Source organism: Crotalus tigris, unplaced genomic scaffold, assembly GCF_016545835.1.
Source record: "Crotalus tigris isolate CLP2741 ecotype Arizona unplaced genomic scaffold, ASM1654583v1 scf7180000018701.437623, whole genome shotgun sequence".
In the NCBI taxonomy this organism is placed as follows: Eukaryota; Metazoa; Chordata; class Lepidosauria; order Squamata; family Viperidae; genus Crotalus; species Crotalus tigris.
Genome location: NW_024097155.1, coordinates 288,270 through 311,759, shown reverse-complemented (window position 1 = coordinate 311,759; position 23,490 = coordinate 288,270). Strand labels below are relative to the sequence as shown.

At 41.7% G+C, this 23,490-nt stretch overlaps 1 protein-coding gene across 6 annotated transcripts in view; it reads left to right on the top strand.

Annotated features, from left to right (window-relative positions):
- The window catches only part of GRIA3 (glutamate ionotropic receptor AMPA type subunit 3), a 101,997-nt gene that overhangs the window by 18,516 nt on the left and 59,991 nt on the right, over positions 1–23,490 (top strand). For all 6 annotated transcript variants that reach the window (XR_005558178.1, XM_039355626.1, XM_039355627.1 and 3 more), the window contains exon 3: positions 8,966–9,205. Coding sequence is in view for 5 of the 6 variants with exons in the window: in XM_039355626.1 (XP_039211560.1) it covers positions 8,966–9,205 (240 nt within the window). In the remaining variant the exon portion in view is untranslated. The remainder of the gene's footprint in view (positions 1–8,965; positions 9,206–23,490) is intronic.

Below are 23,490 nucleotides of genomic sequence, written 5' to 3'. Positions count from 1 at the left end.
CTCTCTATGTCTCTCTCTCTCTCACATTCACAGTTACACACAGAGATAAAATGCAAAAGTTCAAACGCTTTTCAGTTACAGTTTATTGTATTCATAAGTAGACATGAGGGTGAAGAGGGAGATATCTAGAGCCTCAGGCCAGATCTGACTGTTGTGTGAACATGGCCAAAGTCTGTTAGCATGAAATGGAAGGGGAACAAGACCTAGGATTTAAGCACTGATCCAGGCATATAGATAGGCCTCTTTCCCTAGACCGTATTCCTGATTTCCGTAGTAACTGATCTTCTGACTTCTTCTAGTTTTCAATAAAAACGTTATTTAACCTGGAAAGGTGATAAGTCCCTGCTTCACTACCATGCTCTGGATAATGGACCAGATGCTTTTATGGATCTAGGGCTCATACAGGTCATCCTCGACTTACAATCATTCATGTAAAAAAGATGCAAAAAAGATGTAAAAAAGATGCTGAGACTCTAGAAAGAGTACAGAGAAGAGCAACAAAAATGATTAGGGGACTGGAGGCTAAAGCATATAAGGAACGGCTGCTGGAATTGGGTCTGTCTAGTTTATTGAAGAGAAGGATGATGGGGGACATGATAGCAGTGTTCCAATATCTCAGGGGCTGCCACAAAGAAGAGGGAGTCAAGCTATTCTCCAAGGTGCCTGAAGGCAGGACAAGAAGCAACGGATGGAAACTAAACAAGGAGAGAAGCAACCTAGGAGAAACTTCCTGACAGTTAGAACAATTAACCAATGGAACAACCTGCCTCCAGAAGTTGCGAATGCTCCAACCCTGGAAGTTTTTAAGAAGAGACTGGACAGCCATTTGTCCGAAATGGTGTAGCGTTCCTGCCTGAGCAGGGGGTTGGACTCGATGACCTCCAAGGTCCTTCCAACTTTTTTTTTTTATTATTATTATTATTATTATTATTATTATTATTATTATTATTATTATTATTATTATTATTTAGTGAGTGTGGTAAGAAAGGTCGTGAAATGGGACACAACTCACTTAACAAATGTCACGCTTAGCAACATGAACGTTGGGTTGAATTGCAGTCATAAGTCAAATACTGCCTGGGTTTTGCTCTATTATCGTACATTGCTCTGGGATTTTTTTTAAAAAAAATAAAATAGTGGAATGTGGTTAATACTCAGAGATGCAGAGAGTTCATATTCTATATTGATTGATACTAAGCTCTTTCATCTGATATGAAATCTTCCTCTCTCTCTCTTGTTATTTGCCTGGACAATGAATGCTGCTGGCACAGTTCCATTTTACTGCTCCTTACCTGCAGGATGAATTCTATTTATATGCCTTAAATCTTTGTTTCCATTCAGTTTCACGAGCTGTTTGGCTGCTGCAGTACAAAGCTAACATTGACTGATAACTGGGTTAGTTGGCTGTTGGGGGTGGTTGGGCAGAGGGAAAGAGTCACCCCCTCTTTGGTTCACCAAGATTAAAAATGTGCAAGAAAACTAGCTACAGGCACCCCAACCTCCCCCTTCTCTTTAGGGGAATTGATGCTTCTTAGGAAGTGAAGTCTTTTATTGCTTCCTGGTTGAAGAGGCACTTCACTTAATCACTTCATCCACTGGTAGAATTGTTCAATTCCAGTTTGCTAAACGAGGGAGTGTGAAGGATGCTGTTATCGAACGCGCCTCGGATGTCACAAATGCCTGTTTGGATGGGAGGTGGCGTGGCCGAAAGTCAGGAGAGGGAGTATTATAACTTCCTTGGAAGGACATAACCGGAATAAGGAGAACCGGACACAGATTTAGACCCAGGAATTCGGGGGGTGGGGGGGGGGTGAGACAACTTGCCACAGCCAACTCGCTGCGGCCAACTCACCATGGCCCACTTGTCATGAAACAACTCACTGTGGAACAATTTAACAATTCTATTTAATCATTTAAAATAAATAAAAAGATATTTTATTTTTTGTCGATCACATTTCATTCTGTCCCTTCTTTTGCATCCTTTCTTTAATGATACTACTCCACAATTTCTTTGTTGTTAGTGTAACTTTTGTCCAGCAACGAGTTGGCCATGATGACCTGAATCCTGGGAGCATAAGCTCTTACATCAGACTCCTGCCCTAATATTCTTGTCTCGGCTTGTATGAAATCTGAATCCAGTACTGAGACACCACTGTGTCGTCCATGTAAACTCTGAGAACCATGTTGGTCTAAGGGTTAAGGCACCAGGCTAGAATGTGGGAGCTGTGAGTTCTAGTTTCGTCTTAGGCATGAAAGCCAGTGGGTGACTTTGGACCAATCACCAGAAGAGAGTGAGTTCTTGTCCTGCCTTAGCTATCAATGCTGGCTGGCTGACTTTGGTCCAATCACCAGGAGAGGGTGAGTTTTAATCCCACCTTCGGTATGAAAGCCAGCTGGGTGATTTTGGTCCAATCATCAGGAGACCGTGAATTGTAGTCTTGCCTTAGGCCTGAAAGCCAACTGGGTGACTTTGGGCTAGTCTCTCATTCTCTCCATTCAACCTACCTTACAGGGGAAAATCAGAGGAGGAGGAAGAGTATTATATATATTCGCCATCTTGAGTTATTGGTCAAAAAAAATAACAAAGGCAGAATAAAAATAAAATAAATAAAAAGGTCCATCTCCTTTCTGTTTTAAAAGAATGGCCGACTCTTATATGTGCTGACACTAATGGCTTGCTTGCCAAAAAAGATACCATTGTAAAATAAAGCTTGAGGAGAGAAAGGGGAGGGGTCTTTCCTAGAGTTGGGGTAGAGCTTGAATCTTGTTCTGCTAGATTTCAATACACCTTGCGTTGGCCTCCCCCTCCCCTTTGCCAAATGCATCAATTGGTACTCTGTCTCTTCCGTTGAAGTCTGACATAGTCAGGAAACCCAGCAACTTCCTGTTTCTGTAATCAGATGCTCATTGTCTGATTGCTGCCCTTGTTGTTCAGTGTCCTCATTATGAGTACAGTACTTCAGACATCTCTTTTGTTATGTGCCAATTAACCGAGCCTGATAAATACTGATTAGGCATAATTTACATCGAGGAAACTTTATAACACTGGGGCTGGGTGGCTTTTTTCTCATTGAGAGGAAGATGGATATGGAGGAAGATATCTTTTTGAGTGCCGGTGCTGAATGCAACATCTGGAGTGCTCATCGCCAGATGTTTTGAGTGGCCGTGGGTCCAAAGTATTGGGGTTGATTGGAGTGGGCTGGATGTAGGACCAAACGCAGGGCCCTCTGAAAGATATGCACCCCCCCAAAAAAAAACTGGTTGAGAAGGTGCCACCAAATTGTGATGTTAATGCAATCAGGACAACACAATTTACGAAGCAAAGAGATGCACTGCAATGATCAATTTCATTTCTTTTCAGGGAGATCCATTTTAGTTTCTGACCTTTCTCCTGATCTCATTTACATGTTGGAATGCAATTCTTGACACATCTGTTTCATTCAGTGCTCCGGTTAATTATCTGGTAAGGCCCCTTGTCCATAAAAGATTATGTACCCTGACATCTCAAGTCCACTAGACTAGAAAAAGCTGGTCTGGAACTTGGCTTGCTTGAAAAGATCTTTAGTAAACTCAACAGTCACCACAAATATTTTTCCACTGGTGAGGAAACCATTGTCTCTTCTCCCTGGTGTTTCCTTTGTCAAAAATCATACCCACAGCCATACGTCAAGCCCTCGTTTACTGGACCATTTGGGACGATGGGGTACATTAAACTGGCACACCCATGAAATCAAAATTATCTTGTTTGCATTAGCTTCCATCCTTTGCATCACTCTGCTATTATGCAAATGTTCCCTTCATATCATTTGCATTAGTTTACATTATTTCTTACACTGATGTTGTGGCACAAACAATGTAAATGGACGAAAATGATACATGGAATTGACTCGCCCAGACTTGTTGTTGTTGTTAGTTGAGAAGTCGCGTCCGACCCATCGCGACCCCATGGACAATGTTCCTCCAGGCCTTCCTGTCCTCTACCATCTTCTGGAGTCCATTTAAGCTCACACCTACTGCTTCAGAGACTCCATCCAGCCATCTCGTTCTCTGTCGTCCCCTTCTTCTATTGCCCTCCATCTTCCCCAGCATCAGGCTCTTCTCCAGTGAGTCCTTCCTTCTCATTAGGTGGCCAAAGTACTTGAGTTTCAACTTCAGGATCTGGCCTTCTAAAGAGCAGTCGGGGTTGATCTCCTCTAGGACTGACCGGTTGGATCGCCTTGCAGTCCAGGGGACTCGCAGGAGTCTTCTCCAGCACCAGAGTTCAAAGGCCTCACCCAGACTACTTTGACTATAATGGATTTTGCCCATTATTTTGGGTTTATATTTGGAGAAATATGTATACAGTCAGCTAAACTGAGATCCATTAAACCCCAGGTGACTGTGGAGATTCTCAGTCATCCAGTTCATGATTGTCCCAAAAGTGCTTTTTCCAAAAAGGGAACTAGACTTTCTTGTTTGTTTTTTTTATCCTTGAAAACATTTCTCTTCTCATCTAAGAAGTTTCTTCAGTCCAGAACTTCAAGGAAAAAACAAAGAAAGTCCAATTGCCCCTAGAAAAAGAACCTTGGGGATTAAACCCCAGGCTTTACTTTTGTGTATGTGTGTTGGGGGATTTCTCTGCCCCCAGGGCTCTTTTGATGAAAACCTCTCTTCTTTGACAGCGTTCCAAATTAAAGGATGGGCTATTCAATCTTGCAAAATTCATTTTTTAAAGAAAAGAATAACTATAATGCCTGGAATGCATGCTATTCAGGCAAGCTAACCAGACATTGAAAAGAAAATTGGCCGGGCTGCTAATCGGCTCTGCTTATAACTTTCGCAATTCTTTTTTCGTTTTTTTGTTTTACTGTCTCTCCAAATTCTACTTTTAGCACTTTGCTGAGTTGAAATCGTAGCGATAGGCTTATTTCTCCCAAAGCAGTGGAAGATCGGAGCCTAAAGGGAGCACAAAAACTAAGACTGATGCTATTGGACCGATGTTACCAGGAATTCAGAATTGTCTCCAAACATGGTTATCCTTAAGTGTCACAAAACGGAAATGTTTGTATTTAATTAGCCTTGGGGGAGTTTCCAACCTGAATAGGGGGGGGGGGAAACCTACAGTTAACCAGTAATGGTGGGAACACAATCTTCACTTTTTCCCCTTACGTTATGAGGAGATCTGAAGGAAGGAAAAAAAAAAACCAAACCCAAATTCTCGCTTTATTAAGAGCAATCCACTGCTGTAAAAGTCATCGTGAAAAGCATAGTTAGCCTTCCAGATTAGAACTCATGACCAAGATTGCAGTGCATTCAATCTTAACCCAGCTACTGATTAAGATTGAATGCACTTGATTAATTTCCTTTGGAGGCCCCGAGAAGATGTAATAACTATATATCTGCCAGGAAAGCTTTCAGCAAAGATGCTTTGGGAGTTTGATGGAATCTTGCTGTATCGTTTGAAAATTCAACAATAACTCCCTACGGCTTTGCTTTCTTCCAAGAGCTATCTTGAAATAGATCCCCGAATGCAACACAGGATGTTGCATCAACGTTTCCTGTTAATAGAAATAAACTAAAATTGCTACATTACACCCCTGTCTACCAGGTATCTGACATTACTAATTGATTTCCTTTTTCTTTCCTTCCTTCTCTCTGTGCTATAAAGGACTTAGCGGCTTGCTAGTTGAAGCATTGATTCAAACTATGATTCGATAAGAATGGAGCTGGAAGGGACCTTGGAGGTCTTCTAGTCCCATCTCTTGCTCAAGCAGGAGACTCTATACCATTTCCTGACAGTTAGAACAATTAATCAGTGAAACAACTTGCCTCCAGAAGTTGTGAATGCTCCAACACTAAAAGTTTTTAAGAAGAGACTGGACAGCCACTTGTCTGAAATGGTATAGGGATTCCTGCTTGAGCAGGGGGTTGGACTAGATGAGCTCCAAGGTCCCTTCCAACTACTCTACTCTACTCTACTCTACTCTACTCTACTCTACTCTACTCTACTCTACTCTACTCTACTCTACCCTACTCTACTCTACTCCACTCTATTCCATTCCATTCCACTCCACTCCACTCTACTCTACTCTACTCCATTCCATTCTGCATTCTATTCTATTCTATTCTATTCTATTCTATTCTATTCTATTCTATTCTATTCTATTCTATTCTATTCTATTCTATTCTATTCTATTCTATTCTATTCCATTCTGCATTCCATTCTGCATTCTATTCTATTCTATTCTATTCTATTCTATTCTATTCTATTCTATTCTATTCTATTCTATTCTATTCTATTCTATTCCATTCTGCATTCCATTCTGCATTCTATTCTATTCTATTCTATTCTATTCTATTCTATTCTATTCTATTCTATTCTATTCTATTCAGAAACGTTGGGCTCAATTGCAGTTGTAAGTTGAGAACTGCCTGTATTATAATTTATATATTGCTCGACGTAACAAAGCTCTAAGCAACTTCTAAAATCATGCATATATTGGAATAAAGATAATCATTAAAAATTTAACACAAACCAGACTAAACATATCTGCAGCAAATATGATATTCTCGGGGTTTCCCCCCCCCCTGCAGCTCAGAAGCTTTAATTGTAACAACTTGACCCAGCTTTGTGTTTTAGCAAAGCCATTCTTCCTTGTACAGTTTCCTACCCTTCTTTCTCCCCTCTTCTTTTTTAATTGTCTGCCCATCCTCTTTCTGAGACTTTGGGAATCAATGAGATATGCTTAGTGGCTGACAAAATGCAGAGAGAATGCAGAGAGAGAGAGAGAGAGAGAGAGAGAGAGAGAGAGAGAGAGAGAGAGAGAGAGAGAGAGAGAGGGAAACACACACACACACACACACACACACACACACACACACACACACACACACACAGGTTATGCCTGTTTTTTTTTTTTAATACCGTTCCCAGATTCCGTTTGTTGGTTTGCTGCAGTGGTCCTTGAGGTGGCTTACTACCAGCAAAGGAAACAAACAACGAATCCCAGGGAACAAACAAACAAACAACGTGGGTCAAATGAAGCCACCGTCTGCTGCCAGTTGTGGGCTGCCTGTACAGATAGGCCCAAACATCTCTCTCACGGAAAGAATTTGCTAGATTGGGCTGTTTATTGATTGATCTTTTAGGCATGTTTTGACAACAGTGTCCTTCGCTTCCCTAATGTGGTGGCGTTGGGATAGGTTGGCCTCCTGGGGCTTGTGAGACTCTTGGGTGTATTTGTGAAACCTTCCCCACCATGTCATCAATCAGAGGCTTTTTAGACACAATGGGAGAAACCCGCACAAGATCATCCAATGTGGCGAGCTTTGGATGTTCTCATGAGGGATCTCAGGAGGTTTTCAGGGGACAAGGTCACCATTGCAGGAGATGTCTGTCGTCTCCCAAAAGGGCCTCAGCCTTTGCACGTGAGACCGGTTGGAGCAAAACCGGTGACCTTGGGTGCTTTCGGCCTTCTGGAACACAGTTTCGACATTCACACTCAAGACTGCAAGCAACTGTTACAATAGAGAGAGAATTTCTCACAGTCTAAGGCTTGACCGCCCTTCCCTGTCTTATCAAAAGGAGGGTCCTTTCACATACTGCACTGGAAGAGGCAACAATAAACGTGATTAGTGTCTTTATTTTATGTGGGTTTTAAAATATATATATTAAGCCCCCCGCCCCGAAATAAGTACTCAATGTAAGTGCGTAAAATTGGAAAGCGTTTCTAAGGAGCCCTAATTATTAAGAAAATAAGGCTGATGGGGCTGGGGCTTCTTCTAAAGAAATTTTATGACTGCTTGCTTCATCTTGACTTGTTAAAATTGCTTATTTAACAACCCATTTATGAGCTGCTTATTCTGTCTGCAGCCGTACTTCACACAGAAGCAAGGATCTATTAACACAATCATCACCCTACTGTCTTTACTTTTTCTGAACTCCACAAAGGAAGGGGAGAAAGGCCTTTAGATGCCTGAAATAAGAGGGTATCTAGTCCACAGGAGTTGTTTGTATTAGTGGCTGAAAAGCAAGACCAATTACTTTGTCCCAAAGGTGCTTTTTCAAAGGGCAACTGGACTTGGTTTTGGAAAATGCATGTCCTGCCTTCTGGTGCTTTGGAGAGTAGGTTGACCCCCTCTTCTTTCTGGCAGCTCCTCAAGTACTGGAAGACTGCTATTATGTCCTCACCTAATCCTAGCTCATCAGCTGTTCATCAAAGACTTTTAAGTCAGCAGAATTGCAATCTCCTGTTTCTACAAGAGCTGTGGTTAGAATGCAGTATTGCAGTCTGACTCTGCCCACTGCCAGGAGATTGATCTTGACTGGCTCAAGATTGACTCAGCCTTCCATCCTTCCAAGATTGGTAAAATGAGGATCCAGATTGTTGGGGGCAAGAGGCTGACTCTAAACCGCTTAGAGAGGGCTGTGTAGTAATATGAAGTGGTATATAAGTCTAAGTGGTATTGCTGTTACCCTCCCTCCCTCCCTCCCTCCCTCCCTCCCTCCCTCCCTCCCTCCCTTCCTTCCTTCCTTCCTTCCTTCCTTCCTTCCTTCCTTCCTTCCTTCCTTCCTTCCATAACTCTGCTAAGTGCCAGTGATTCCGACTGGTTAACTCAGCCTTCTGTACTTCCGAAGTTGGTAAAATAAGGACCCAGATTGTTGGGGACAATGTGCTGACTCTGTAACCCACTTAGTGATGGCTGTGAAGCACTATGGGGTGGTATAGAAGTCCAAGTGCTATTGCTATTTCCAAAGTTTGCCATAGTGGTGAATATCTGCAGCTCGGCTGTAAGATGAGGGCGAAGATTCGTTCTCCGAGCCTATGGGTTGGTTTCCAAATGTTTCATTTTACCAGGCTAGGTAACATCTTCAGTGGAGATGAAGGGATCCAGACTTTAGGGGATCCACTATTTCCAAAGTGTTGGAATCCTTCCTCCTGGACATCCCTCTATGCTAATTACTTTGTTCTTCTGCTCTTCCTAGTCTGTTCCCAGTTCTCCAGAGGAGTCTATGCCATCTTTGGATTCTATGACCAGATGTCAATGAACACGCTGACGTCCTTTTGTGGGGCACTGCACACGTCCTTCATCACGCCCAGCTTTCCAACCGATGCTGAGGTGCAGTTCGTCATCCAGATGCGGCCGGCTCTGAAAGGGGCCATCCTAAGCCTTCTGACCTACTATAACTGGGAAAAATTCGTATATCTCTATGACACTGAACGAGGTAAGAATACCCCCTTTTTCCCCCTAGCTGATTTCTTTCCTCTTAGGTAGTCCTTGACTTACGACCACCTTCGAGCTCAAAACTTTTCTGGTTAAGGGAGACATTTGTTAAGTGAATTTTGCCCCGTTCAGCAATCCTTTCTTGCCACCGTTGTTAAATGAATCACTGCAGTTGTTAAGTTAATAAGTGAATCGGGCTTCGCCATTGACTTTGCTTCTCAGAAGGTCGCAAAAGGGGACCCTGCAACCGTCATAAGTACATGCCAGTTGCCAAGCATCTGAATTTTGATCACATGACCATGGGGATGTCGCAATGCTCCTAAGTGTGAAAAAAAGGCCATCCGTCGCTTTTTTCAGCGCTGTTGTACTTTTGAACAGTCACTAGATGAACTGTTGTAAGGCGAAGACTACCTGTATATTTGAACTATAAGGAGGATCTTGTTAAGTTAGACCTCAGCAACTGACAACCCCCAACCATCAAACCTGGAGGTGGCATCTACTCCCTTCAATTGTAAATGCATCAAAGGAGTCAGACAAGAAAGGTGAATCTGAAAACCTCTAAACAAGGTTTGACTTACCCTTCCCAACACATCCCACTATTCTCCCTACTGTCATAATTTTTATCTATATTTCTTCCCTCTGGGACAGTGGTGGTGAACCTATGGCACAGGTGCCAGAGCTGGCACTCAGAGCCCTCTCTGTGGGCATGTGCGCCATCACCCCAGTCCTAGGCCTTCAGCTGGGTTTTATTAAACCTTTTCGCTTTAGGTCTCCGCCGCCGTGTGCAAAAAAAAAAAAAAAGGTTCAATCAATCAATCAATTTCAACTTCTCGCGGAAAAAAAAAATCTTGCAAAGTTGGAATTGATCGATTGAACTTTTTAGTCCCACCCAGTCTGTCGTTACCACGGAATTGTTGACTTGGTTTAGAAGTGAATTCACTTTGATTTTGGAAATCGATTTCATTTGATTGGGAAGTTCAGATCAAATTGGTGAATCTGTCTGAGTCAGCTTTCTGGATCGGTGTGCGAGAAGCCATTTTTGTTTCTCCACGCCATCACCCAAAATCAACAGGAACGCACCTGAAGGAAATCAGCCCTCTGAGCCGGTTGTTTTGACATAGCATGCCAATCTGATTGATCAGCTTGATGGAATTCCTTCGGGACTGAATTTCCAGATCAAAAGTCTGCAGCATTCCTACTATAAATATATACAATATTTGATACAAAATAGAATAACAGAGTTGGAAGGGTCTTCTAGTCCAACCCCCTGCTCAGGCAGGAAACCCTATAACATTTCAGACAAATAGCTGTCCAGTCGCTTCTTAAAAACCTCCAGGGTTGGAGCATTCACCACTTCTGGAGGCAGGTGGTTCCACTGGTTAATTGTTCTCACTGTCAGGAAGTTTCTCCTTAGTTCTAGGTTGCTTCTCTCTTTGATGAGTTTCCATCCTTTGCTTCTCATCCTGCCTTCAGGCACTTTGGAGAACAGCTTGACTCCCTCTTCTTTGGGGCAGCCCCTGAGATACTGGAACACTGCTATCATGTCCCCCCTCGTCCTTCTCTTCATTATACTAGACATACCCAATTCCAGCAACCGTTCCTTATATGTTTTAGTCTCCAGTCCCCTGATCATCTTTGTTGCTCTTCTCTGCACTCTTTCTAGAAAGATTTGGTTGCAATCTTTAAGAGTCTCTCTTTTGGTGCAGTTATGATGCCGTGGTGCCTTAAGACACTCCAGATCTTTTCTCCTGAACCAGGGGTGAGCAACTAGGGTCCCATGCTGGGAGTTGAAGTCCACAGTTTGTAAAGGGGCCATAGTTGCCAACCCCTATTCTAAAGGGTTGCAGTAAGTTTTGTCAGCATCTTAAATAGGTGGCAATTTTTGGACAGGCTCTCCTAATGCATTGTAAAGAATTTTCAACCAGTTTTCCAGAGCCTCTTCAGTGACAGTAGTAAATGATAATTTCTTGAATTAGATGGTAGAATGAAAGTTCTCACGTATGTTGCCGCCTTTGGAAAGGAAAGAGAGGGGAAGATCCTGGAACTGTCGTACTTTTAATAATTTGCACTGTCAATTTTTTTTGCTGCTTCAGGGCACAACCACTTCTGGAAGACAATACAGAACAGTTTTCTGTCAGGTCTGGAAATATATTATCATTTAACTATCTCCGCTCTCTCTTTCTCAATCTCTCTCTCTCTCCACACATGTAAACATTATTAGCTTACGAGGGTATTGTTAAAATTGGACAATCCGTGAGAAATTGCAGGGAGCCATTTCTTCCCAGCTTAAATATTGCATTACCAGGGAAATTGCGTTTGCAAGCATTTTCATAGCAAGTGGCTGTGTTAGCAGCTGTCAGAGAGAAGGAAAGCCTGACGCTCAGTCTTAGGATAAGGTGTCCCAGAAGCTCTGCGGAATAAAACGAACTCTGTTTCAGACGATTGGGAGGCTGGAATATTCTTTGCTGGCTGAGGAAGGATTTATAGCACAAGGGCACCACAATTTGCTTCCTTACCTTTGTGTGACATTTTAAGGTGGCTAAGAAGCAGTCCTCAGAAAGGGGCTTAGTTTACCTTGGTTTTATTTTGGTTCAAACTACCATGGTTGGGAGTTTGAGATTAGATTGTGATCTGGAAGGCATTGCTTTATTTTTCTCCAGCTACCTAAAATGTCACTTAGAGCTTTCCAGTGAGAGAGAGAGAGAGAGAGAGAGAGAGAGAGAGAGAGAGAGAGAGAGAGGGAAAGAAAAGGAAAAGAAAGGAAAGGAAAAGAAAGAAAAGAATAAGGCTTGTGCCACAGGCTTACTGAACTCTGAAGAAGCAGGATAGGAAGATAGGAAGATGAGTGATGCTTGTCAACTTTGTCCTGAGAAAATCATGGACAGCCAAGAAAACAAGCAAACACACCACTGAATAAGTCAACCCATTAGCTAAGGCTTGAGGATTGAACTGTGGTGTTCTTGGTGCTTTCTGATGATATGGCGTAGTTGGGTAAAAAAACGTCTGCAGGCTCAGAGAGCACCAAGGACCCCACAGTAGGGAGCACAAAGGGGAAGGTTGCTAGATGCCAATAGTCCTAGACTTAGGCAGCCAAGCCCGGCACTTGTGAAAATATGGTTACTTGAGAATCTGACCCGCATGCTGTTGATAAGCAGGCTCCCATTTTAATAGATTCTCATTTAAATTTTAATGAGAGCATAAATATGCAATGCTTGAGCTACTCTTTGCAGGGTAAGATAAAGCATGTTTAATTTTCATAGGGTATATAAATCGGTAAATAATTTAAGTAAAGGATACTTCATTCACTATGCAAGTTGGATTATAGCTCAGGTCTGTTGTTGAGGACAATGTCTTATGCATCTAAAATGAGAGGAAGGACTCATTTAATTTCTATCCCCATCCTCCGGTCTGTCTGGCTGTTTCCTGGAATCAGAGTTGGGTTAGGGTTAGGGTGAGGGTCTCATTGCTCCCCAACCTGTTAGCTTTGTTTAGGAGATCAAGAATTAGAAGAACGTTTTTGTACTGATGTTCATCCGAAGTTTTATTTCTGTCTATTTAAGGATCCAGAATTGCTTCCATCTCTTCCTTAGCATTTCTCAGGATAGTTTCTGCTACCTTGTGATTTTATTTTAGTGAAAGGCGGAAATGCGTCAGATAGATGAGGTCAAAAGAAGCCATCAAAAAACAGACAAACTGGAATTCTACTCTTTTGATACAGACTATCATAACAGAATTTAGAAAGCTGAGAGCATTTTTCTATCTATCCCTCGTATACCCAAGGCTAAACAGATGTTTTAAATCTCTGTAGTCCTCTGCAAAATGAATAAATGGCTGGGAAGGAATTTTATTGGCAAACCTATCATTCTAGGAATAGAAGTTTCTGGAGAAATCTGGAAGGGATTTCTCTGGACTGTACCAATCCAGCTTGGATGGGAGAGGCCTGGCAGTCTCCGGCAGTCTAAGCCACTCGCTTATTATTCTACCCATAGAGATGCACTAGGAGAATTTTTCAGATTTTTTTTTTCCATAGCCCCCTCCTGCCCACTTGCTCGTTTTGAAACTGGGTTATATTTTGGCCAGCTTCTCCTTCACTATCAGATTTGGTCCTGTTCTTTTCAGCTTTTAGAAAACTCTGTCACTGATATGATAGCGGCAGCGGTGGGATTCAGCCAGTTGGCACCACTTTGGCAGAACCGGAAGCTAACTTTTTGTTGCCCAGGCTCAGAACGGACTTCCGGAAGCAGCATCCACACAGAGAACTGGTTGTTCACCTATTTGAATCACACCACTGGATAGCGGTGGCATGATAGAAGGTGACATGATTAGGGTGACATGACAGTGGTGTTCCAATATCGAAGGGGCTGCCACAAAGAAGAGGGGTGTGTGTGTGTGTGTGTGTGTGTGTGTCAATCTATTCTGCAAAGCACCTAAAGGCAGGACAAGAAGCAATGGATGGAAACCAATCAAGGAGAGAAGCAACCTAGAACTGAGGAGGAATTTTCTGACAGTTAGAACAATTAATCAATAGAATTACTTGCTTTCAGAAGTTGTGGGTCCTCCAACACTGGAGGCTTTTAAGAAGAGATTGGACAACCATTTATGTGAATTGGTTATAGAGTCTCCTGCTTGAGCAAGGGGATGGACTAGAAGACCTCCAAGGTCCCTTCCAACTCTATTATTCTGTCATCTTTATTAATATTATCTTTCTAATGGATAGACAGGTTGACCCCGTCCTAATTCCCTTTCCACAATTCCTTTCCAACATTCCGCTGATTTGCAAAAACTTTTTTTAAAAAAACTAGACAAGGTACACAATTGAAGAATGAAACAGGAGGAATATGAGGAATATGAAAAAAAAAAAGTTTAGGAGGAAGAGGTGGAAGAAGAAGAGGAGGAATTTCGTTTCCGAATGGTCTGATCGGGGATTGTAAATGTTCTACAGTAGTCGGTTTCCTCATTCGGAGTCTGGTGCCGATGTAAAAGCTATGCATCTTTCATAGCTTGTCCCAAATTCCCTTCCATAAATGACAATATAATAGACGGCGGTGCTCAGGAAACCCCTTCTGAGTTCATCCTATTCTTGGCCCATTAAAATAAATAAATAATGCAGTGAATTTTCAGAGCAGCTGTCAGTAAACGCCCGTTACAGTTCCTTTCATATATCCAGGCGACAGAGAGAAGATAAAACGGCAGGTGCTTTATCAAGTATTGCTGAAGATAAGACTCTGGTGTAGCACAGATGGAATCGGGCGAGGTGGGTGGATTCCACCTTCAGTCTGTTATTAAGGCCCCCGAAGTCGTGCATTAACCGTCCATGCAAAAGAGGATGGAATCTATCTTGATTGTTGATCGTGACAGGAGTCCCACCTGATTTCAATCAAAGCCTGAGCTTCAAATGTGAGAAAATGACTGAGCGTTTTATAAAAGCTTTTTTCAATCAAGTACTTTATTTGGAGTGTTTAATGTGACCCAGATTAGCTGCTGGATCCAAGCAAGCTCCGTTTTTTCCTCCTCCTCCCTGTAGTTCAGTGACTGAGGGAGTTGTCTGAACTACTTCCAAACATTAGCTGGACATTCTGGACTTAAAAAAAAAATGTTTTATTCCCTTTTGCCTAAGCAACAGAGCCTTCCTGTCTCCACTAAGGTAATCTTCCATACTCCCTACCCAATTGCACATTCTTCCCGCACCAAAATAAGAAGTCAACTATTTTATAAGAAATTCTCTGAGTGGATGAATCTGGAGAATATGCAAAAATCTCATCCCAAAAGAACTGAGGTGCCAAAACATTAAAAAAAAACCAAAACAATGAATTCTCTAGAGATCTGGAAAGCCAGCTGGAGCAAAGGAAATAATAGCAATAGCACTTAGACTTATATACCACTTCATGGTGCTTTACAGCATTCTCTAAGTGGATTACAGAGTCAGCATATTGCCCCCTCCCCCCGCCAACAATCTGGTCCTCATTTTACTGATCTCAAAAGGATGGAAGGCTAAGTCAAACTTGAGCCAGTCAGGATTGAACTCCTGGCAGTGGGCAGAGCTAGCCTACAATACTGCATTCCAACTGCTGCCTCACCACAGCTCAAATAATTTATTGTTTAGTGTAGCAGAGGGCCAACAACCAGAATGGTAAGTAATAAAAACATAAAAGTCTACTTCCAGTTTCTCAGCCCTGGTAGGAACATTTTGTATTAGAAGTATAAATCTGAGCTTCAGGCCTAAATTTGCACTGGGCCATGCCTGGTCCTTAGACTGAAGGAAGAAGCATTTAGAAAGTTAAAGATACTTCAGGTGTTAAGGAGTCTGCAGAAATCAGAAAACTACATGCCACAAGAATCTTCATACTTCTTTGCAAATTTTATAACCAAATATAATGACCATCCCACCCACACACACACCCACACACAGTTTGGTGACCTTCCTAAAGTTCCACAAAATGAATCAAAGACGTTTTAGAAAAATGTGAATAATAAAGGGAGAAAAAGTGGAATGACTTGCCTCTGGAAGTGGGTGCTCCAACACTGGAGGTTTTAAAGAAAGGTTGGAAAGATTACTTGTCTGACGTGGTATAGAGTCTCCTGCTTGAGCAGGGGGTTGGACTAGAAGACCTTCCCACTCAGTTATTTGGTTATTGTGTTAAAATCTATATACTTGTGGCATGTTTCATACAGTTATCTTTGTGATAGAGGCCTATCTGCCCTGCATTTAGCCATTTGGGCAATGTTTTTGGTGGCAATGCCATTTTTCTAAAGAACAGAGCATGAAATTCAAAGTGTTAGTATTGATACGACCACTTCCTTGAGGCGCTGTTGCCTTTTTGATGGATCTTTCTATTTTCTCCCCTTCCTTTTGGCAAAAATATCTCTTATTCAAACTTCTCTCATTCCCTACGATAATATCAAACTGTTTCTCCATCTAGTAGCCTTCAGGGCAACCATTATCTGGTAAACAGGTGAAGGCGGTAGCGGGAGGGGGGGGGAAACCAGTAGGAAATTAAAGAAAAAGTTTAGGCTAGAGCAATGGTAACCTCTATGTTCTAAACAGAAATGTGACACCCCCGCTTTAATCAGCCACTTTTCATGTTGTCATTATGGCATGTTGTACAGGCAGACAGAGACCATAATTAGATTTTTTATTATTATTTTGTTTATAAAAGAACACCTTGACCTAATTGCAGGCCAATCAATGATGGCTGAGCAAATTTGGCTGGCTAATCAATAAGTTTATATTGCTTACTAGTCTCTGTCAGGTTAATTGAAAGATAAAATGGGATCTTGCTGGAAGGGAAGGGAATGCAGTAAGGCTGGCGGGAAAATTCAAGAACAGAATGTACAGAATTTCTCTTAGTGCAAGTGGCAAACTTTGAGTCCATTGATATGTCCGTGTTGTGATGGGTAGTGGGTTTGTATCTTCGTATGTTTTAAGTATCAGCACATGCCACAGCCAGAGGCATAGATTGTAACATGGCTATTTGAAAAAAAAATGGAGATCTGGAAAAATAACACAATAGAGAAGACGTATCTAATATATCTCTAACCTCTGATACCTATCTTCCTGGGATTTTTAAAATTAATTTATTTCTTTTATCAACAAGAATACAATACAAAACAGATCAACAGAAAAATGAACATCCAGTACTAGCAATGAAGAAAAAAAAATCTTGTGTACAAAAAAACAAACAAAAAAGGAAGAAAGAAAATAAAAACAACACCCAAATGTCAAATTATTCTAACACTGAACATAAAAAAAATTACCCTGGCTAGATGCTGAAAAGTAAATTAAAAAAATAATAATAACCTGATAGGTTCTCCTTCCCTCACATAAGAGGTCTACAAATAAGCTTTCCCATCCTTATTTAACAAAAATACTATATTAAATAAACAAATATTCCAGATGAGGAAGTCTCTGTCTAATAATCAAATTGACTCGAGATCATGGAAATATTGCTTGAAATTGACTCGAGATCATGGAAATATTGCTTGAAATTATCTCTAGAAGGACAATTTTGTAGGGCGAGATATCTATAAGACTTACACTGCTGTTAGCAAAAATTATCTGCTGGGGTAGATCTGGGAAGAAAAACAAGAGGTTTTGTACAATAAAATCAAAACAGCAAAGGGCAACTGAGCCAATATATGAATGGGTCACACAGTTACGCCTAATAACTAAAGATTATGCTTTTCATGACGTTGATGCGATAAAGGACAGGATATTAATGGCATCAAGCTCATAAACAGTGAATGTGGAAGGAAGGCCTCACCCCAGAAGAAGTGTTAAAAATAGCCCTGGCTTATAAAACGTCTGAGCAAAAATGTTAATACTGCAGAATTAAATGCCAAGAAACATATACAATTAAGGGACCCAAGCCAAGTTGCAAAGAGTCAGGAAAGCAGAGAAGTAGACTCACCACTAGCAGCAAGGGGACTAAAAAAATGTAGAAAGTGGAGAAAGAAACTAAAAACAGGAGAAATGCCTAGATGGAGAGAGAGAGAGAGACAGAGAGAGAGAGAGAGACAGAGAGAGAGAGAGACAGAGAGAGCGCTACCGAAAGTGTATTAAAGATAGACCAGCCATTGTAACCCTTTGTAATAGTATGTGAGAATGATCTTGGGAGACAGAAGAAAGATGCTTTACAGCCTCTTTAAGTAGTTTACAGTGTCAGCATATTCCATCCCCCAACAATCTGAGTCCTCATTTTACTGACCTTGGAAGGATGGAGGGCTGAGTCAACTTTGAGATGGTCAAGATCAAACTGCTGGCAGTTGGCAGAAGGAAGGAAGGAAGGAAGGAAGGAAGGAAGGAAGGAAGGAAGGAAGGAAGGAAGGAAGGAAGGAAGGAAGGAAGGAAGGAAGGAGATTTGAACAGGGAAGCCAATTTAGGATCACCACGATATGCACACAAATAGGACTTGTTGTCAAAGTAAATACGTGTTTTCCTGGGATGGAAATGAAGGAGTTTCAAGAATCCAGGAAAAAAAAAAAAGATTTGCAGCTTCTTTAGTTGCGGAAGTTGTTCTGTGTGTATATTGCACCCTCTGAACCACTTTCTCACTGCTAGGATTCTTGCAGTGTGTGTGTGTGTGTATGTGTGTGTTCATAATCTAAAGTTTCATGTTTGACCCACACCTCTTAAAATGAATATGAATCACTGGTTTGTATTTATCTATATTGCACAAAAAATGAGATCTTGATTGTCACTCCGATGTGAATAGCTCATTTAAATTTCATGGCACTTTAATTACAGGTTGATTAATACGGAATACAGCCATACATGCTGTAGAGAGAGAGACACACACACACAGAGAGAAAATATATGAACTTGCCAGTACAAACCTGATTGCTAAAGAATAAAATGCTCCCTAAGGAAAACTATTTGTAGCTACTGCTCTTTAAAACTAGGTAACTTTTTAAAAATAACTTATTTAAATGAAAATTCACAAAAGCAAAAAGTTTTTTATTTGCTTGGGATAGTTTCAAAATGTATGTATTATGTACAGTTACAGCTTAGTAAGAAGGAAAATGTGTATTTTTAAATCATTGCTGATGAAGGTTAAGCATCAAGGCACTTTTGATGACATAGGAAGACAATTCCGATAGCCTAATATTTGGTTTTTCTAGGACATTTATCTAAGACACAGTAAGTAACACAGAAATTCATACTTTGTATGAATTTCTATTCCTGGCTTGATTACCATAATCTCCTGTGATTGTTTCTTCAAAGGAATAATGTTTATCATTATTTAAACTCAGCAGTTGGGAGACTTTAATTTTTTAAAAGAGCTATCGAGCATTATGCAGGCACAAGTAGAAAAAAATTAATTTACTCGGTAAGTAATTTCAGATGATGCATGGTTTGAAATTATTTTTATTTATTACGCTTTTGTTGCATATTTGTGCCAGTATGAAATGCATTAATCCTTCCTTACCACAACTGGTGTGAAAGAGATTCCACTGAGCAATGTAAGTGAACTAGAGTTTGAATCCAAGTGATCGAAAAAATATTACCAATGTATAGATAATGTAAGAGAAGGAAAGCTCATTGTTAAGTGGGGTTTAGAATTACTCCGGATTTTAGCTGAGCTGCTGGGAATCCATCTGATGAAAGATGGATAGACTGTAAAATGAGATCAATGGAGATCAAGTGTCCATAAACATCTCCTTTTAGATTCACATAGTCAAAATTCACTCACTTGGTAGCTGACTCATATTTATGACTCATATGATGGTCGCAGTGTCCCGGGAATCATGTGATCCCTTTTTGTGACCTTCTGGAGACTTGAGTGTGGGGCTCACCTGTATTAGTCCAAAATGGGGACACTTTGACCCAGCTGGGTCTTTCTGTTTTAGCTTGCATCTTCTCTCCTATTGTGGAGATCCTCCAAGAAAAGGAAGGAAGGAAGGAAGGAAGAAAGGAAGGAAGGAAGGAAGGAAGGAAGGAAGGGAGGAAGGAAGGAAGGAAGGAAGGAAGGAAGGAAGGAAGGAAGGAAGGAAGGAGGAATGGGAGGGAGGAAGGAAGGAAGGAAGGAGGAGTGGAGGGAGGGAGGGAGGGAGGAAGGAAGGAAGGAAGGAGGAATGGGAGGGAGAAAGGAAGGAAGGAAGGAAGGAAGGAAGGAAGGAAGGAAGGAAGGAGGAATGGGAGGGAGGAAGGAAGGAAGGAAGGAAGGAGGAGTGGAGGGAGGGAGGAAGGAAGGAAGGAAGGAAGGAAGGAGGAATGGGAGGGAGGAAGGGAGGAAGGAAGGAAGGAAGGAAGGGAGGGAGGGAGGAAGGAAGGAAGGAAGGAAGGAAGGAAGGAGGAATGGGAGGGAGGAAGGAAGGAAGGAGGAGTGGGAGGGAGGGAGGAAGGAAGGAAGGAGGAGTGGGAGGGAGGGAGGGAGGGAGGAAGGAAGGAAGGAAGGAAGGAAGGAAGAAAGGAAGACTTGCCTCTAAAATTGCAAATATATCATTTAAAAACTTTCAAATAAGGGAATCTGAGTCTTCTTTAAAACATAGAACAAGGAGAACTTTGACAAATAGGGAAGGTATTTTGTAACTCGCTCAATCAACTCTTTTTTTTTTGCCTTTCTTTGGATGTATCTTTTGAAAGTCTTTCAACAGACTTCAGCTGCTTACCTCCTGCTGAAAGCTACCTGATTACAGAGCTTTGCAGTTCCTGACTTCAAGCTTTCAGCCTTCCCAGAACAGCCATCAACTGTCTCCTCCAGCGACCCTGGGATTGTCCTCCAACCCGCTAATTACTAACTGCAGGATTCCTAATTAGATCCATTTTCCTTACATAAATACATAAACAGGAGCTGGCATATCCTCATTTGCATCTCCACTTCGGCGCCAGCCGACACCAGTTTTTTTTTCCCAGCCTCCCCTTTGTGATTTTGCACTTGCCAAATTGACAAGTATGTTGTGAGCTCTTCATAGCAAGTATCAACTGATGTCATATTTTTTCACGATACAAGGTTGTGCCACAGAGAGTGTCCTTGCAGAATGACCTAAGTTCCTTTTCCAAATCAGCCTAAAATCCTGCCTGCACAATATATATCTACATCAGGAGAAATCAACAAACATTAGTGGGGACATGACAGCAGTTTTCCAATATCTCAGGGGCTGCCCCAAAGAAGAGGGAGTCAAGCTATTCTCCAAAGCATCTGAAGGCAGGACGAGAAGCAACGGATGGAAACTAACCAAAGAGAGAAGTAACCTAGAACTAAGGAGAAACTTCCTGATAGTCAGAACAATTAACCAGTGGAACAACTTGCCTCTGGAAGCAGTGAGTGCTCCATCACTGGAAGTTTTCAAGAAGAGATTGGACAACCATTTGTCTGAAATGGTATAGAGTTTCCTGCCTGAGCAAGGGGTGGGACTAGAAGACCTCCAAAGTCCCTTCTGTTATTCTGTAGGCCACATGAAGACCCTACCCATTTTTATCATTTGAGGTGCCTCCAAAGTCACATTTCTGATATCTGGCTACAATGCTGAACATCAGCACCGACCTTTCCTTTCCCCCAATCTGTCCCTCTCTCTCCCCCTCCTTCGCTCTAAAATATAAATCAAACCTGGAATAATCTTTACATCTCTACTTGGATTAATCCCCCTAAGCTTTCCAGCCTTCATCAAATGGCAGCAAAAGTAAATTCTGCTCCTGCTATGATGTCACCACATCCCTGATATTGTCCACTGTGGAAGTTAAAGAAAGTCAAAGAAAGAAAAATAAACAAACCCAAATCCTGTTCAGAGGACTCGGCGGTACATTATCTCAAGAAAACAGACAATTCCTTCTATCTTGCTGGCAAGGGGTGGAGGCACATCAACTTGTGACAAAAAGAGGACTTGTCCTTCAACCTGGCTGCTCCTGAACAAGTAGATGTTGTTTAACGTAAGACGTTAGCTTTACTTATATCGTTCTTGTCCAAGTACTTCTTAAGGACCCTTGTTCTTCCATAATTGTGTGGAACTTCAGAATAACAGACTTGGAAGGGACCTTGGAGGTCTTCTAGTCCAATCGCCTGCTCAAGCAGGAGATCCTAAACCATGTCAGACAAATGGATGTCCAATTTCTTCTTAAAAGCCTCCAGTGATGGAGCACCCACAGCTTCTGGAGGCAAGCCATTCCACTGGTTAATTGTTCTCACTGTCAGGAAGTTTCTCCTTAGTTCTAGGTTGCTTCTCTCCTTGATTAGTTTCCATCCATGACTTCTTGTCTTGCCTTCAGTTGCTTTGGAGAATAGGTTGACCCCCTCCTCTTCTTTGTGGCAGCCCCCCAAATATTGGAACACTGCTATCATGTCACCCCTAGTTCTTCTTTTCATTAAACTAGGCCTACCCAAGCAGATATCATTTAGCCTAAGAGGGTAGCTCTATTGATATCTTCCCTGTCCAATTACTTCTTTGAAGTCCCTTCTCCTTCCATAATTGTGTGGAGCTTCAAACAGGAGCAGCCTGGACGCCCACCATCCATGTCTTTCTCTTCTGAACCCTTCTTTCTCTGGGCAGTGGAAATATGTTGCCGGCGGAGGAAGGTTAGGGAGAAAAGGCTAATCTCCATTCTGCTCTCCGGGAATAGGACAGGGCCTGTCATAAAAATTGCGTTCTCCTGCAGATATGTGTCACTGTAGCCATTCCATGGAAAGCTTTCACTGGCTCGCTCATTCGCTTGGTTGCCTTCCGTAGGCAGTAACGCCGCTCTGTGATCTTAGATCAAGCATGATTTGTGTGCTTATGTGCTTCTTGTGTGAGTTTATTTGGCCCATCCCTGCCAGAGGGAGAACAAGAAGCATTACTATGTCATTATTTTCAGTGCCATTGTAACTTTGAATGGTCACTAAGTAAATTGAGGACTACTTGTAGTATCTATTCCACCTCCTGACACTAAATTTTTATGGAGGATTCCGAAGCTTTTCAGGAACATTTGCATGGAAATCGTGCATTGTATGGGTGATCGTGTCTTCGTTTTTAAGACTCATGGGCCTTCAACTTCATTTGAAGGTTGTCTTAAGGACAAGAAGTACAGTATTCAATGCTTTTAAAGTACACATAGTAAAACAGCAATCTTTCTCCCCTTGGTTTAAAAAAAAAAAGATGTAAATTTCAACTTTAATTGCACTCGGCGTTTTCAGCTATCAAATGAGTCATTTGTAAGCTGATGAGTAACCAAGCCTTGTACTTACTCATTCTCTGACATGTAGCATAATTGTAATGTTGTCTCACACATCACAGCCATCTTTGTAAAATACGATGTTAAGGAAGACTGAATTCATTGTCTTATACATATGTAGATGTTCTGTTTTGCCCCTCTCTGGAGAGTGAGGAAGACGGACTGTATTCCCAAGCACAACATGTGTTAATTGTGAGGTAATAAAGTGCAACTCATGAAGATCTAAGAACCACCGAACTGCAAAAGTCAAGATATCATTAAGGGAGCCTGAAAACCTTGCTCAAAAGTTATCATTTGAAATAGGCTGTGCTTCAAAGAGCAGGCGATTGGATCCCTTTTGCAAAGGGCAAAAAAAGCAACCATTAGCACCTGAGGGTGAAATCTCACCTCAGTACTAAACTGTGAAAAAGTTGCCACATATTGATTGGGCGGGCAGGATTCCCTGTAGTCAGTAAGACCTCTGGAATACATCCAGATGAGATATGAAGTATTTGGGTGGTTTGCTTTTTAATGTATCTTCTCCATCATCTTCAAGGAGAGGTCAGGGGAAAGTAAATAATAGTAGTCTAGCTGAGACAGGACAAGGGATGAGTCAGCTCCATAAATTTGCAACTGCTCTCATCTCCAGTCAACATCAGCAA